Raw genomic sequence first — 14117 nt, forward strand, 5'->3', positions numbered from 1 at the left:
GCATCCGAGATCACCCGAGATCACCCGAGATCACCCGAGATCACCCGAGAGACTACTCACGCGCAGCGGCGCCTGGTCCTCCGCCTCCCCGCCTCCGCCTCCGCCGACCGCCACATCTCCGTCAAGCGCCGCTCCCTCCCTCGCCGCAGCGCCGCCGCCCCCGTTGCCCAAGCTGCCTAGCTCGTTCAAACGTTTAACTATGAGCACTCGTCCTCCACAACTAAACAGTCGCCCCCAGTGCCAAAGCTGCCGCTGCTTCCGCTGCCCGGCACTCCGCCGCCGCCGCCGCCGCCGCCGCCTCCAACACCGCCTCCTCCTCCTCCACCACCTCCTCCTCCTCCGCCTTCAGCCGCCTCCGCCTCCGCTGCCGCCGCCGGCGCGGCGTCGAACAGCTGCGGGTAGTGCAGCAGCGAGTGCCTATGAAGTAGCAATTAATAGTCAATGATGATCTCTTGGCACAGCGGAGGGTCAGTGCAGCAGCGAGTGCCTACGCGTTCACAGCTGCTGGTGTTAAGAGGCGGGCGGTGGGGTGCAAGCCGCGGGTCAGTGCAGCAGCGAGGCGCGCCATTCGATCGAATGCACCGTCACCTCCGCCTGATAGTACTCATTCTTAGGATTAGGACTGTTCTCGCCATTCGATCGAATGCACCGTCACCTCCGCCTGATAACAACTAGCTCAGTCAGTCACTCGCCCGGCATCAGACCGCCCTCTGCCTCTCCTTCCGCCGCCTTGATCCCGCGCAGCCGTGTCCGCAGCTGCGCCTGTTGGAAGAGGTGTGAAAGGACAGCTCAGAGAGGTCTCAACTGCTCTCGCGCCACCGTTGCTGCTGCTCAGCTTAACTCGGCTACACCTCGGCTACACCTCAGCGATCTCTCGTCCCGATCTCGGCAAGCTCTCGGCAGCACCTCAATCAGCTCGCGGAACTCGCGGTTGCCTGTGTTCGCGACCAAACGTGTGAAACTACACTGCGCTGCGCGGAGGCGCGTGCGGTCTGAGAGTGTTCAGGTGTGTGCGGTCACGCAGGTTGCGTGGAGTGTTGCGCTGAGTTGAGCGTGCGCGTGCGGCTGGCGAGAGAACGTGCGATTGAGCGCGAGTGTGTCCACGAGCTGCTGCTGCCAAAGAAGCGTGCGGCGAGTGGTGTCGTCCGATGGTGTGAGTTCGCCTCCTGGGCCGTCGCCCTTCCCGTCCGGCTGGCCGTCCCAGGAGAGGTTTTTGCCGTCGATAAAGTCGTCGTGGCGGCCGATGCCGTGCACGAGGAAGAGGAGGTGCTGGCGCGAGCACACTGGTGAGGCTGCAGCCGCAGCACAGCCTGCCCCGCTCTCCTCGGCCGCACCGAGCTTCTTCTCGAGCGTCCGGCGGAGCGCGCCGAGGAGCGCGGCGGCGGCCTCGGGATGGTCGGCGTCGAGTGCGATGCGCTGAATGGCGGCGAGCTCCGCGCCGATCCGCTCCATGGGCAGCCAAGAGACACGGTTTCGGGTTGTCAAGCGCCGTGCAGCCGTGGCAGTGCCGGCGAAGGAAGAATTTAAAGAAAGGATTCAAGGTGGCAGTCCGGGTTCTGTGAAGAGGGTCGCTGGTCGAATGCGAGCCAGTTCGCTCGCGACGCCGACGCCGACGCCGCCGCCGGAACGACCGCGGCGGCCGGTCGAGCGGCCGCCCCGGCCAGCGGCCGTATCGAGCCTGCCCGTCGCGAAGGTGCGGACCTCACGCGCCCCACCGGCCGCCCGCGCCGCCGCGCCCACGTCGCTCTCTCGAAGCCCAGCGCCACGCCGCTACGACTCCCATCGCGACGACTCCCGTGCTCGCTCGTGGCGCAGGCGATCGACTCCTGACACCCATCGAGCGGATGGGCGCGTTCCCGCCGCGACCCGGTACTCTCGAACGACTTTTGAGGGCAAAAGGTGCCGCCCGAGCCCATTCCCGCCGCCCGCCGCCCGAGATCAGCTGCCACCGGCCAGCGCGCGCGCGGAGACCTGCCGCGAGCGCCTCCGTGGCCCTAGCTGGGGTGATTAGCAAGCGCCTCGGCACTTTAGATTCGCCCCTCGGGCTTTTCCGCGCGCGTGATCAGTCTCGCGTTCTCTCCTTTTTCAGGCGCCTGTTTTCGGCCTCTGAAGAGCAACCGTCGAGGCGTCGATGCTCGCCTCCACGCCCGCGCCAGACCTCCGCGATTGGGGCGCCTTGTCGACGGGATCAATTGTGATTCCGGGCGTATTTTTCTGGTATCTTACTCGCACGTCGGCGACTCTTAGTCGCTTCTCCGTGCTAGGAGGCCTCTGTCGTTTGTGTCCGTGAGGACTAGATCGAAACTAACATTCGGGAACATTTCAGTAAGATATCAGAAAAATGCGCGTTCGTTCACAATTCATGTGTATATGAACGGTGCCGACGGGTTTGGCGAGCAGCGAAGCCGTCCAGGCGCAGCAACGCGACGGTTTCGGAGGCCGACGGCTCCGAAAGAGCCTCCCGAGCGAGGCGGCGCGGTCACGGTACCGTGGAGGCCACAGACGTCGCCGGAGCGGCACTCCCGGGGCGCCACTCCCTCACCCGGTCAGGGGGGGCCAACCACAGCCCGCCTCACCGTCCGTGGAGCTTCCGTGGTCCGCCGCTTCGGCTTCGATTTTCGACCCTCCCGAGGCTGCTATAGCAGCCCCGCGGAGCCTCCCGGATGCATCGGCACACCGTCGTCCAGAACGCCGGCGCACGCGCTGCCCAGTGACTGGGCGGGTCGGCCCCGACTAGGGGCGGGCCCAGCCGCGCGGAGAAGACCATCCCACTCGCGGTTCGTCGCACCGTCCGCTCCAGTTTTCGTCTCGAGCGGGTCGTGAGACGGCCGCGAGAGCGAGCACCGCGGTCACGGTACCTTGGAGGCCACAGACGTCGCCGGAGCGGCACTCCCGGGGCGCCACTCCCTCACCCGGTCAGGGGGGGCCAACCACAGCCCGCCTCACCGTCCGTGGAGCTTCCGTGGTCCGCCGCTCCGGCTTCGATTTTCGACCCTCCCGAGGCTGCTATAGCAGCCCCGCGGAGCCTCCCGGATGCATCGGCACACCGTCGTCCAGAACGCCGGCGCACGCGCTGCCCAGTGACTGGGCGGGTCTGCCCCGACTAGGGGCGGGCCCAGCCGCGCGGAGAAGGCCAGCGAGCTCGAAACACGTCGCCGCGGCCGGCCGTTTCGCAAGCCTGAGCGGGTCGCCAGACACCCGCGAGAGCCAGCAGCTAGAGCGCCGTCGTAGCCGCAGATCGAGTCGAGGAGCTTGATGTCCACGGTAGCAGTTGTGGAGAGCGGTGGCACGGTGCGTGTAGACGCGTCGATTGAGGGCTCCCTTTCGAAACGCGACGGGTACGGCTCGACAACTGCCAGCACAGTTTTACGCCGGCCAGCGTGAGAGCACAACAGGGAGCCGGCGACCCGTACGCTTTGCGCGTGGCGACTGGTGGCTGTCTGGAGCTCGTGTGAGCTGGGCCGACGCGTGGCCGAGCCGAGAGGACCAGCGAGCGACCACGTTGGCGATGAAGCTTGGCGGCCGGCGCCTCGTCGCCAGACGTCACAGCGGCGTGGATGTAGGAGTGTGCGGCGACGGTTACCGGCAAATCCGGCCCAGTGTGGCCGGCAGCTGCCTAGCGCTGGCCTGTGGCCGGCGCCGCGGTGGCGGAGAAGGCGTCTCGCCGCCGTGGCGGCGGTCGGCAGGTGCGAGCGTGATGCCATCTTGCGGGACGACACCAAAACCCGGACTGCCACCTTAAACAAAAGAATCTTACAACAAAACTCCCTCGCACAACACTGGGCACGGGACTGGCGCGCACTGGCACGAACACAGGTACAAAAGAACTCTCTCTCACAGCAGACACAAACAAAAGAATTTTACAACCAAACTCCCTCGCACAACACTGGGCACGGGACTGGCGCGCACTGGCACTAACACAGGTACACCACGGGAGCCGCCTATATCGCCTTCTCCCAGGGCCAGTGCGCTACTTGCGGCGCGCAACGCCTGCTCAAGTACGCGCAACGTACCATGTGCTGCCGCTATGCGTGCCTTATGGCGGCTGCGGCGAAGCGGCGGGCGCGGCATGCCGATGGCAGTGCGGACGATGCGGTTGCGATGTGTTCTGCTTCAAGATCGTGGCGGTGCTTGGCATGCACTTCTGCGATCCCAATCAGCTCATCGCAACGAAGCAGCGCAACAAGCTGGCTGCTGCCAACAAGGCCCTATGCTACCTCACGCGCGGATCGTTCAAAGAGGACCAGCATACACAGGCTTCTCTGACACGCGTTTGTTTGAGCTTGAGGCTATTTGTGAGAACTGTTTGGCGAGAAGTCGCCGAAGATTGCGCTCAAGAAGCAGCAACGAGAATCGGAAGAGGAGGATGCTGAGGCGGCGATTGCTGAGCATGAGAAGGATCGATCGCCCGCCGCAGGCGAAGAAAATTTGGGGGCTGCGCCGTATCGTTGTACGTTGATCACGGTGGGAGCCTCTTGGCCCCAGGCCGTCCACGGCCGACTTAGCCGATGTAAGAGGCTCCCGCTGATCTTAGACCGCGCAAGCACTCCAGCGTGGCTAGCCACACTTAGACCCGTTAGGCCTCCAGGCTCAGAACTTAGACTACTACCCAACCAGTGTGGGCGGCGACCGCCGCATACCGTCCTACGGCGGGGACTATCGCTACGCCAGGGAAGACAAGGGCGTTGAAGTGCAGCTGCTGCTGTTCGAATCGTTCGGCGGGTTCGGAAAGGGGGTCCGTGAGATCCTCCGGAAGGCGGCGGACGTGCTACAGAACAAGCTGACGCGGGCCCAGTACCTCGATGAGTGAGGTGACTTGGACCACTAAGAATTGGCTGGGGCTGCAGAAGCAGCGCATCTCATTGTTTGTTTTGTCATCTCAGTCGTTCTTCACACGGCAAACGCAGAGCAGGTTGTGAATGAGCTTGCCTGTGGCGGGGGTGGGCGGGTGCACGGAGCTAAGTGCCTCGCCACTCTCGCAGGAGTCGCTTAGGCGGCTCCCGTGGTGTACCTGTGTTAGTGCCGCTGGTAAAATTCTTTTCCAGCCGCGCCTCACCTGTCGCGTGAATCGTGTCGTGCGACCGCCTTTCGCTGAAAAATAGTTAGAGGCTGCGCAGGCCGTCCCGTTTGCTGTTTGAAACGCCTGTTGCGCTGGCCGCTGCGCGCGCGCGCTGGCCGCTGCCGGGGCTCTGTCTCACTCTCACGTGCCGCAATATGTGTCACACACGGCGGCTTCTGCCACCTCTCGATTGGTTCTACTTTCTACGCACACCTACCGGGGAAGGGGCGCTTGGGAGCGGGGGCGGGGGCGGGGGCGGGGGCGCGCAGCGCGGCTGCGCGGCGCGCGCAACAGAGGGTAGGGTGGGGAAGACGGCGAGGAGGGGGCGGCGGCGGCGGCGGCGGCGGCAGCGCGCGCGCGGCGCGCGCGACGGGGGGGCGGAGCAGCGACCGCTGGCGCGGCCGCTGCTCCGTCTGTGCCAGGGACGCGCGCTCTGCGCCGCTGCACAGAGCGCGCGTCAGGGCAAGGGGCATGCGTGGCGGCGCGGGACGCGCGGCGGCGGCGGCGAGCACGCTCCGTGAGCGGTGAGGCGGCCGGGCGAGGGCGCGGCGGGTGACGGGTCAAGGGAGCAGCCCACACCCGGCGTCGCTTTTTGAGCGACGCCTGTGGTACGCCTGCGCAGGGGCCGCAGGGCGGTCAGTTGTGGGGCGAGGCGGTGCCGGCCGCGGGCCGGGTGCAAGGCGCCGGCCTCGGCGCCGCCTCGGCGCGCCGCACGGGCCGCGGCGGGTGACGGGTCAAGGGAGCAGCCCACACCCGGCGTCGCTTTTTGAGCGACGCTGTGGTACGCCTTCTCCACTGCTGCCCTGCCTCCACTGCTGCGACGACACCCTCCCCTCCGCCACCGATCTCGGCGTGAGCGAGGGGAAGCTGGAGCTGTGGCGCAAGCTCGGCGGCGGCGACCTCGAGCCGGTCCTCGCGAGCGGCGCCGTCGCCCTCCTCGACGCGCAGTGGATCATCAGCCACGCCGAGGCGGGCGGCGTCCTCACCCACCGCCAGGCGCTGCCCAAAGAGGCCTTCCTCTCCTTCGCCGACCTCGTCGAGGCGACCAGCGAGAGTGTGAGCTTCCTTCCCGTCGCCGCGCTCTCCTACCCGTGGCTGACCAAGGACCACCCCGACCCGCGCGGAGCCAACCTCGCCCGCGTCGCGAGGGCGCTCAAGGCCCTGCTCAGCGTTCCCGACCACATCACGCGGCTCGGCGTCTTTTGGGACTTCGGCTCGCTGCACCAGCACCCCGACCCCCCCAACGGCGTCCTGCGCACCGAGGAGCAGAACGCGCTCTTCAAGGAGGGGCTGGGCTGCCTCGGCACGCTCTACTCCCACAAGTACACTTGGGTGCTGCGGCTGACCTCCTTCCCGGACGGCCACAAGGCGGAGGAGCAGCCCGAGGGCACCAACGTGGCCAAGTACTTTGACCGCGGCTGGTGCTTCACGGAGCAGAGCTGGGCGGGCCTGACAAAGGCTGGCTACCTCTCGCTCGACCTCGGCAAGATGCGCGCCGGCGTGGAGTACGACTACGACAGCCTCATCGACGACTGCACCCAGGACGGCGGCCGGCGCCCCCCTCTCCTGCCGTCTGCGTTCGCGATTGAGCTGGAGACGAAGAGCTTCACCAACGGCAAGGACGACAAGCCGCTCGTGAAGCGGCTGTACGAGGCCGCCTTCGAGGAGCAGTTTGGCAAGGCGACCGAGCTGGAATACATCGGCCTCGGCTGGGGCGACGCGGAGGCGGCGCAGCTGGCGGTGGTCCTCGCGAGCGGGGCAGCGCCGCGGCTCGAGAAGCTCTATCTCAACTGGAACCAGATTGGCGACGAGGGCTGCAAGGCGCTGGCCGCCGCCCTCGGCAAGGAGGGGGCAGCGCCGCGGCTCGAGACGCTCTATCTCAACGGCAACCAGATTGGCGACGAGGGCTGGAAGGCGCTGGCCGCCGCCCTCAAGGAGGGGGCAGTGCCGCGGCTCGAGGAGCTCAATCTCGGCGGCAACCAGATTGGCGACGAGGGCTGCAAGGCGCTGGCCGCCGCCCTCAAGGAGGGGGCCGCCCCGAGCTTGAAGGCGCGAGACGCGCCCCTCGCCACACGCCCCTCCCCCGCCCAATGCTGATCGCACCTCCCCTCGCGTGCAGGAGCTCCTCGTGGACAACAAGAAGCAGCCTGAGCTGGTGGCCGTGTGCGAGGAGCGCGGCATCAGCCTCGGCTGAGCCTCTCCAGCCCCGGCCGGGCGGCAAGGGCGCGGGTTCCTGCGGGACCGCCGCGCGAGCATGGCAAAGAGCAACAGACCCTGCGGCTGCGGAGCACGACGCACAGCGGCGGTGGGGGTGGGGGGCGGGGGGGGGGGGGGTCTGCGTCTCTCGGCGCGCTTCGGCCGCTTGGGACAAGAGGCGGGGGAGGGGGAAGTGGGGTCAGGGTCTGGTTGGGCGAAAGACACACGGGAGACAGTCGGGGGAGTAGATGATGCAGACCGGACATCGATGGCCATTCGGATTGGTGTGTTGCACGTTGTGCACGTGTGACTGTGAGCACGGCCCCCGGCCCCAGATGTGCCGCGGGGGGTCCGGGGAACGCGGTTTGGGGAGGGAATGTTGATTTGCAAACGGGAGACCTGAATCTTTTTTAGTCAGCTACCTTTTATGGCGCGCATCCTGGGCGCTGGGGCCGCGCTCCCCCCACTCCCGGTCTCCATCCCCAGACCCCACGCCATGTCGCCATCCCGTCGCGCGCGGGCCTGCGTAGACCGTAGAGGCGTAGTGTTCGCTCTGGGCCGGCGCGGGGGCCCCAGAGGGTGTCCATGCGGGGGGGGGGATGGGGTCCCATGGCCCGCCGCAGGCGCCGTTTTTTTGGATTTTTTGGCGATTTTTTACTTCTTTTCGGCGGCTTCGGGGTCGGGGACGGCGTCCGCAGAATTCTTCGGCAGGCGGCGGACCAGCTGAGTAACAAACTTTCGCACGCTCAGCACCTCGATGAGGTCACATGGACCACCAAGAACTGGCACGGGCTGCAGATGCAGCGCTTGTCTGTCGTTCTCCACACCGCCGTGGCGTGGCAGACGGTGAACGAGCTAGCGTGCGGGGACAGCGGCATTGTGCACGGAGCGAAGTGCATTGCCGTTCTTAACGGAGTCGCTTAGGCGGCTCCGGTGGTGTGCCGGTGATAGTACTAGCACGCGCCAGTTCGCACCTGTGTCGAGCCTGTGTGCTGTGAGAGAGAGTTGTCTTGTTTAAATTCTTTTCATGGGAACTCCGGCGTACTTGCGGCCATGCTATCACGCCTTGCGACAGCCTGTCGGCGCTGCTGACCGTGCCATGATGCACAATTGATCACCTGCATAGCTCGCGGCCTTAGTATCAAGAATTCAGTGATGACCTGATCGTACGGCCAGTAGGAAGGTGTCCTTCCAGCGCGTGCACGCTTCTGACGCAATGCGCGTCACAAACTGCCTCGGATTGGCTGCTGGCACTCTCGAGGCTATGCCTACGCAGCCTCGCGCGCATGGGCAGTCAAGAGGGACCACGCACCTTCTCAGGACAGCGCCGGTGCCTCTCTCTTGGACCGGCAAACGTGGTGGTCTCGTGTCACCGATGTGGGACCAGTGCGGCATCGCGCCATCGACAGCTCTGAACTGCGCCTCACCACTGACCGGGGAGGCCGCCAAGTGGGCCAGCACCGGTCGCACATTGTGGCAGCAGTCAGCAGTGCATGTCTGATAGCTAGAGCAGCAGCGTCAGGGTCGCAGGGTCGGATCGTGTCAAGCCTCTCGCCCGGCCGGCCGCGTGCAGACGGTCGGCCTGTCTTCTGTCTGGAGTGATCTGTCGGCGGTCAGTACGACCGATCAGGTCGGAGTTTTCTGATGGTTGGAGGGTCTATCTGTATGTACTCCTCGAGATCTCTCCAAATCTGCCCTCTGATTAACATAGCTTAATCGGGAAGTTGGTGGTAACGGAGACTAACGGAGCCGGGGCCCCGTTTCCGCTCTGCTGCGCGGCGCACGGTGCCTCCGGGGGCCCCCGCGCCCCCCCAGAGAGTGTTCGCTGAGTTACCAGCGAGCGAGCGGAGAGGCCGGCGCGCAACGTACAAAGCAATCGCGCGGCGTCGCGCTGCCATGCCGCGACAGCCGACCCCCCCCCCCCCCCCTCCCCCTTCCTCCCCGGGGTAACCCGCGCACGGGGAAGCTTCACGGGTTCGAGCCGTCAAACATTGAGCAGCGGAGGTGTGCCGAGGGGGACCGGGAGGCGGTAAGCCGTCGTCGCCCGGCGCTGCATGCAGCACCGTGGCGATGGCGCTAAGAGGTTCCTCTTTTCCGCGCCCCCCCCGCAAGGCGCGCGATACACTGCCTTCAAGATCCACAAGTCAATTTGTACCAGAAATCCAAAGGTGGTGCAAAATGGATATCTCAAGATTGGCCTTTATTTCGCGCACCTGCTCTCCGCCGCCGCCGCTTACCTGCTGGCACGCCACCGCCCCGCGTCGCTAACTCAAGCCTCCCTGCTGCATCTTCGCACCCCTGCCACATGACTCGATCGCCGTCGCTGCTACCGCCCTCTCCGCCGCCCTCGAAGGCGCCACCAGCATTACGGCCGCCTTCATATCCTCATTGATGCTGCCACCAACGCCACTTCCTCGATTCTGTGCCGCTGCAGCGGCGAGGCGCCGTCGCCACGATCGCCGCCAGCGCTGCTGAGAGCATTGGAGTGTCGCCGTGGCCGCGTTCTGGTCTGCCCACGCTTCCCTAAAATGTCTAGGACGAGCTCAGAGGCTAAGGGCGCATCATGTGGGACCATCTAGCTCTACTGGGTCCGCGACGGCGGTCGGCGCACCCCCGTCTCGAACGTGTGTGCTCTCTGTCTGTCTGTCAGCTGTTTCGGCTAACTAAGACCTAAGTCGTTTTGTACCGGATTTCAATGTTAGTGTGGCAAAACCGCGGAACCAAAAATGGCGTTTAATTTCGCGCACCTGCTGTCCGCCGCCTGCGGCGGCGCTCCGCGCCGCTTGGGGCGCCTGCGGCGCCCCTGGGCGCGCTGCGCGCGCCTGTTTTGGGGAGCCACAGCACCGAAACATTGCCGTTTTTTGCTGCCGCTACGGAATGTTGCAGTTCCGCCGGAGCTTGCGTCCCGCGGCCCTCCGCTCGGCGCTTCGCTCGGCGCCGCCGCTGGCTCCGCCGCTCGCCGGCCGTGCGAGCTGCCCGCTCGCCGGCCGCGCACGCTTCGCCTCCGCCGCGTCGAGCGCCGCCTCGCCGGGAGGCGGCCGGTTGGCTGCGGCCGGTCTCGCCGCCGCCGCCGCTGCTGCCGCGGGCTACGGGGCGTGGCAGCTGCAGCTGGGCGCGGGCGAGGACGAGGCTGCGCCGCTGAGCGGCGGCGGCGGCGGCGGCGGCGTCCCCGAGGCGTCGCTCACCCGCCGCCAGCTCGAGGCGATCTACGCGTTTGAGAAGCGGATCGGGCAGGGCGGGTTCGGCGACGTGTGGCTGGCGCGCGACGCGAAGAGCGGGCGGCAGGTCGCGGTAAAGCTCATCTCGCTCGAGAAGCTCCCTCGCGCCATGGTCGAGGTCGAGGTCGAGGCGATGCGCCGCTGCGGTAGAGCGCAACACCTCTGCAGGCCAGCCTCTGCTGCAGCCTTCTGTCTCCACGGCGCTTGTATTCACACGGCGCGTAGGCTCTCACCCGTACATCATCGAGCTGCTGGGCGTGTACTGGGTCCGGCCCGAGGGGCGTGCGGCCGACAGCGGCCCTGTCGAGGCGGCGATTGTGATGGAGCTGGCCGGCGGCGGAGGCTTTCCTTAGCCGAGATCACGCGAGATCACGCGAGATCATCCGAGATTGTGATGGAGGCTCGCCGGCGGCGGAGGCGACCCGAGATGACCCGAGAGATACGCGAGATCATTCGAGATCATTCGAGATCACCCGAGATTGCGCGAGGGGCCCCTCTCGGAACCTTCCTGTGGCAGGCCTGTTCGAGCGCCTGGTTGCGGAGGGCGCGTACACGGAGCAGATCGCATCCAAGATCATCAAGCAGGTGCGAGATGCGGCCGAGAGATGGGGCACGCCTCGGCTGTCACACCCTGCCGGCTGCTCTTCACACCTCGTCTGTCCATGTTGCAGACTCCGCTAACAAGAGAGTCCCAATGTACTTCTTTTCCCAGGTCGCCCTGTCGATCTACCACCTCCACTCGCGCGGCATCCCGCTACCGCCGACCTCAGCAAGGCGGTGGCAATCAGCTAATTAGTTATTAATTGCATGATTCAGGCATTCCGCGCCGCCGGTCTCAGCCGGAGAAGGCGGTGGTGCATCAACTCATTCATGACTCCTTGCTGGGTCCAGGCATCCTGCACCGCGACCTCAAGCCCGAGAACGTCGTCTTCGAGTGTGAAGCGCGGCAGCTTGCGGCCGAGCTGTGAACCGGAGGGCCGGAGGTGTGAACAGAGGCGCTGTGAACAGGAGCGCGACTCTGCGATCAAGCTGATCGATTTCGGTGCCGCCGCCACGCTGGAAGGGGGTGATAGAATGCGCGGCTCTTCACAGCTGCAGCTGTGAACAGGCACCGCCGTGACGCTGGACGAGGCGGGGGAGAAGGTGCAGGGCGGAGGGCGGATAGGCACCTCGTCTTTGCTGGGTCATGGTTAGTTGTTCCTGCACTACTCGGTGATCCGTTAAGCGGAATAGGCACTTGGTCGTACTGGGCGCCCGAGCAGCTGGCGCCGCCCTTCCTCTGCACACCTCTTCCCGCTGTGAACGTGGACTCTTCACGGCATGCGTGGTGTGAACAGGCGCAGCAGCCGTACGGCTTTGAGGTCGAGTTGTGGCCGTGCCGGAACTTTCTCGGAATTTTCTCGGAACCGGGTGCGACCCTTTTCGGAATTTTCCTTAGGTCGACCTCTGGTCGCTCGGCGTGCTCCTCTACATCCTGCTGGTTGGCTTCCACCCCTTCGACCCGGAGGGGGAGGCGAGATTAGCTCGAGATTGGCCCGAGATCGGCCGAGAGTCCGTTGCTTGTGAACGCGCAGACATGAAGTCGCGTGTGTGTGTCGTAATCCAGCTCACTCGTCGTTTTGCACCCGGTGCTCTCCGAGGCCGGCCAGCACGTAAGCACCAAGCGATGCGGTCGGATAGGCGAACGAGCAGCAGATCCTCGCAAACATGAAGGCGCGCACGCCTCCTGCCTCCGACACGCCCAATCCGTTGAATGGCTTCTTACTTAGTTAGTTTGATCGACATCAGGCGCACCGCCTCTGCCTCGACGCGCCGGAGTGGGGCACCGTCTCCGGGCAGGCAAAGGGGCTCCCGCTAGCTAATTTGACTACCGAACTTCGTTACGTGGGGCACGGTCTCGGGGCTCGCGCTAGTTAGTTTGAACTACCGAGCTGAGCTGCCCCCCCCCCCCCCCCACCCTCGGGGCAGGCAAAGGGGCTCGTCGTCTCTTTGCTCGAGCCCGACCCGGAGCAGCGGCTGACGGCGGCGCAGCTCATTTCGCACCCGTGGGTGCTCGGGCAGGACGTGCCGGGCAGGCCGATGCCGGCGACGCAGGAGCGGCTGCGCCACTTCACGCAGGCCCGCAACGCGTTCTACGGCTCGCTGCTCATGGGCCTTCTCGTGCACCAGCTGTCGACCAGTGCGGACGCAGAGGGGCTCGGCGGGCTGCAAGTGGGCGGGAGTACGACCGATGCAGAGGGCTGGATGACAAGGATGGCATCGATATCAGGCGGGCTGCAAGTGGACGTGGTTCGCGAGGGGTGGCGCGCGCTCGACCGCGACGGGAAGGGCCACATCGACGCGCAAGACCTGTGGCGCGTCTGCCTCGACATGGGGTACAAGGTGCCGCCAGTGGACAGCGGGCCAGGTGGTGTTGCGGTGCTCCCGCTTGGGTTGATGCACGCACTGCGCACTGGTCATCAGGTGTCGCCAAAGGACGTGGACCAGATGGTCTGCGTGCTCGCTCCGACGGGGCTAGAAAGAAGATGCACCAGCGCTCCTGGTGTGAACGGCGTCTCTTCACACCTGCAGCTGTGAACAGGCTAGAGAAGAAGGTGCACCAGCGCTACTCCTCCCGCGGCGACGGGAAGCCGGCGCCGGAGGCGGGAGGAGGAGGAGGCAGCAGCGGCGGCGGAGCGGAGGGCGGCGGCGGCGGCGGCGGCGGCGGCGGCCCGGCTCGCATCTCGTACGAGCGCTACTGCAAGACGCTGGCTGGCTCCTTCTCGCGCACCTTTGAGAAGGGGGCGTACGTGTTCAAGGAGGGGGGAGGGGGCGGTGGACGCGACCGCCGCCCTCGTGTCAGTTAGCTGAGCCATAGTTGATCATGGACAGGAGGGGGACCCGGTGGACGCCTTCTTCGTGATCACGAGCGGCGCCTGCGAGGTGCGTGGCCCGGGCAGCACGGAGATGTTGATCTCGGCTGTATCTCGGCTGCATCTCGGCTGCATCTCGGCTGCATCTCGGCCGCATCTCGGCTGCATCTCGCCCGCATCTCGGCTGCATCTCGGGTAGGTGCGGGTCGCGGGCCCGGACGGCAAGGAGCGGCTGATTGCGACGCTCGGCGCGGGCGACTTCTTCGGCGAGACTTCTTAAACTAGTACTAAATTATTAATTATTCATTCAGGCGCGGGCGACTTCTTCGGCGAGATTTCTTAAATTAGTACTAAATTATTAATTATTCATTCAGGCGCGGGCGACTTCTTCGGCGAGACCGGCTTGCTGGAGGGGAGGAGCGTGCGGGCGGCGTCGGTGTTTGCGACGGCGCCGCTCGAGGTGCTGGCGATTCACTGATTAGCAATTAATTAATGACGCACTAATTGGTCACCAATTGCCGCTCGAGGTGCTGGCGATTCACTGATTAGCAATTAATTAATGACGCACTAATTGGTCACCAATTGCCGCTCGAGGTGCTGGCGATCGACCGAAAGGTCTTCAACGAGGCGCGCGCACACCTCTTAATTATTAACTCGTTGAAGAAGGAAGGAGTCGATCCATTTGTTGTTCACAGGTTGCGAGCGTGCACAACTCGTCCGCTCTCTCCACCTCGATGCGCGAGCGCGCCGAGGCGAGGCAGCGGGCGAGGCTGCTAATTAATTAATAGGCAA

General features: G+C 65.5%; 2 protein-coding genes across 2 annotated transcripts; one reads left to right on the plus strand and one right to left on the minus strand.

Moving 5' to 3' along the window:
- Positions 1 to 684: 684 nt before the first annotated feature.
- EMIHUDRAFT_224082 (hypothetical protein) lies at positions 685 to 1452 on the minus strand (the record flags this gene model as incomplete). Its single annotated transcript, XM_005791298.1, has 3 exons — positions 685 to 762; positions 926 to 961; positions 1105 to 1452. The coding sequence occupies 3 exons, from the start codon at positions 1450 to 1452 to the stop codon at positions 685 to 687; spliced, it is 462 nt and encodes a 153-aa protein (XP_005791355.1).
- A 9147-nt stretch (positions 1453 to 10599) lies between these two features.
- Positions 10600 to 12762, plus strand: EMIHUDRAFT_417522 (Serine/threonine-protein kinase; the record flags this gene model as incomplete). The annotated part of the gene is made up of 14 exons (XM_005791299.1): positions 10600 to 10619; positions 10699 to 10815; positions 10991 to 11058; positions 11186 to 11219; positions 11365 to 11414; positions 11482 to 11515; positions 11582 to 11638; positions 11707 to 11738; positions 11811 to 11834; positions 11912 to 11986; positions 12154 to 12186; positions 12262 to 12312; positions 12442 to 12673; positions 12743 to 12762. Coding segments are annotated over exons 1-14 (840 nt in total), but the record flags the coding sequence as incomplete, so codon positions are not given.
- Between the last annotated feature and the right edge of the window lie 1355 nt (positions 12763 to 14117).

Source organism: Emiliania huxleyi (genome assembly GCF_000372725.1).
Source record: "Emiliania huxleyi CCMP1516 unplaced genomic scaffold EMIHUscaffold_114, whole genome shotgun sequence".
NCBI lineage: Eukaryota > Haptophyta > Isochrysidales > Noelaerhabdaceae > Emiliania > Emiliania huxleyi.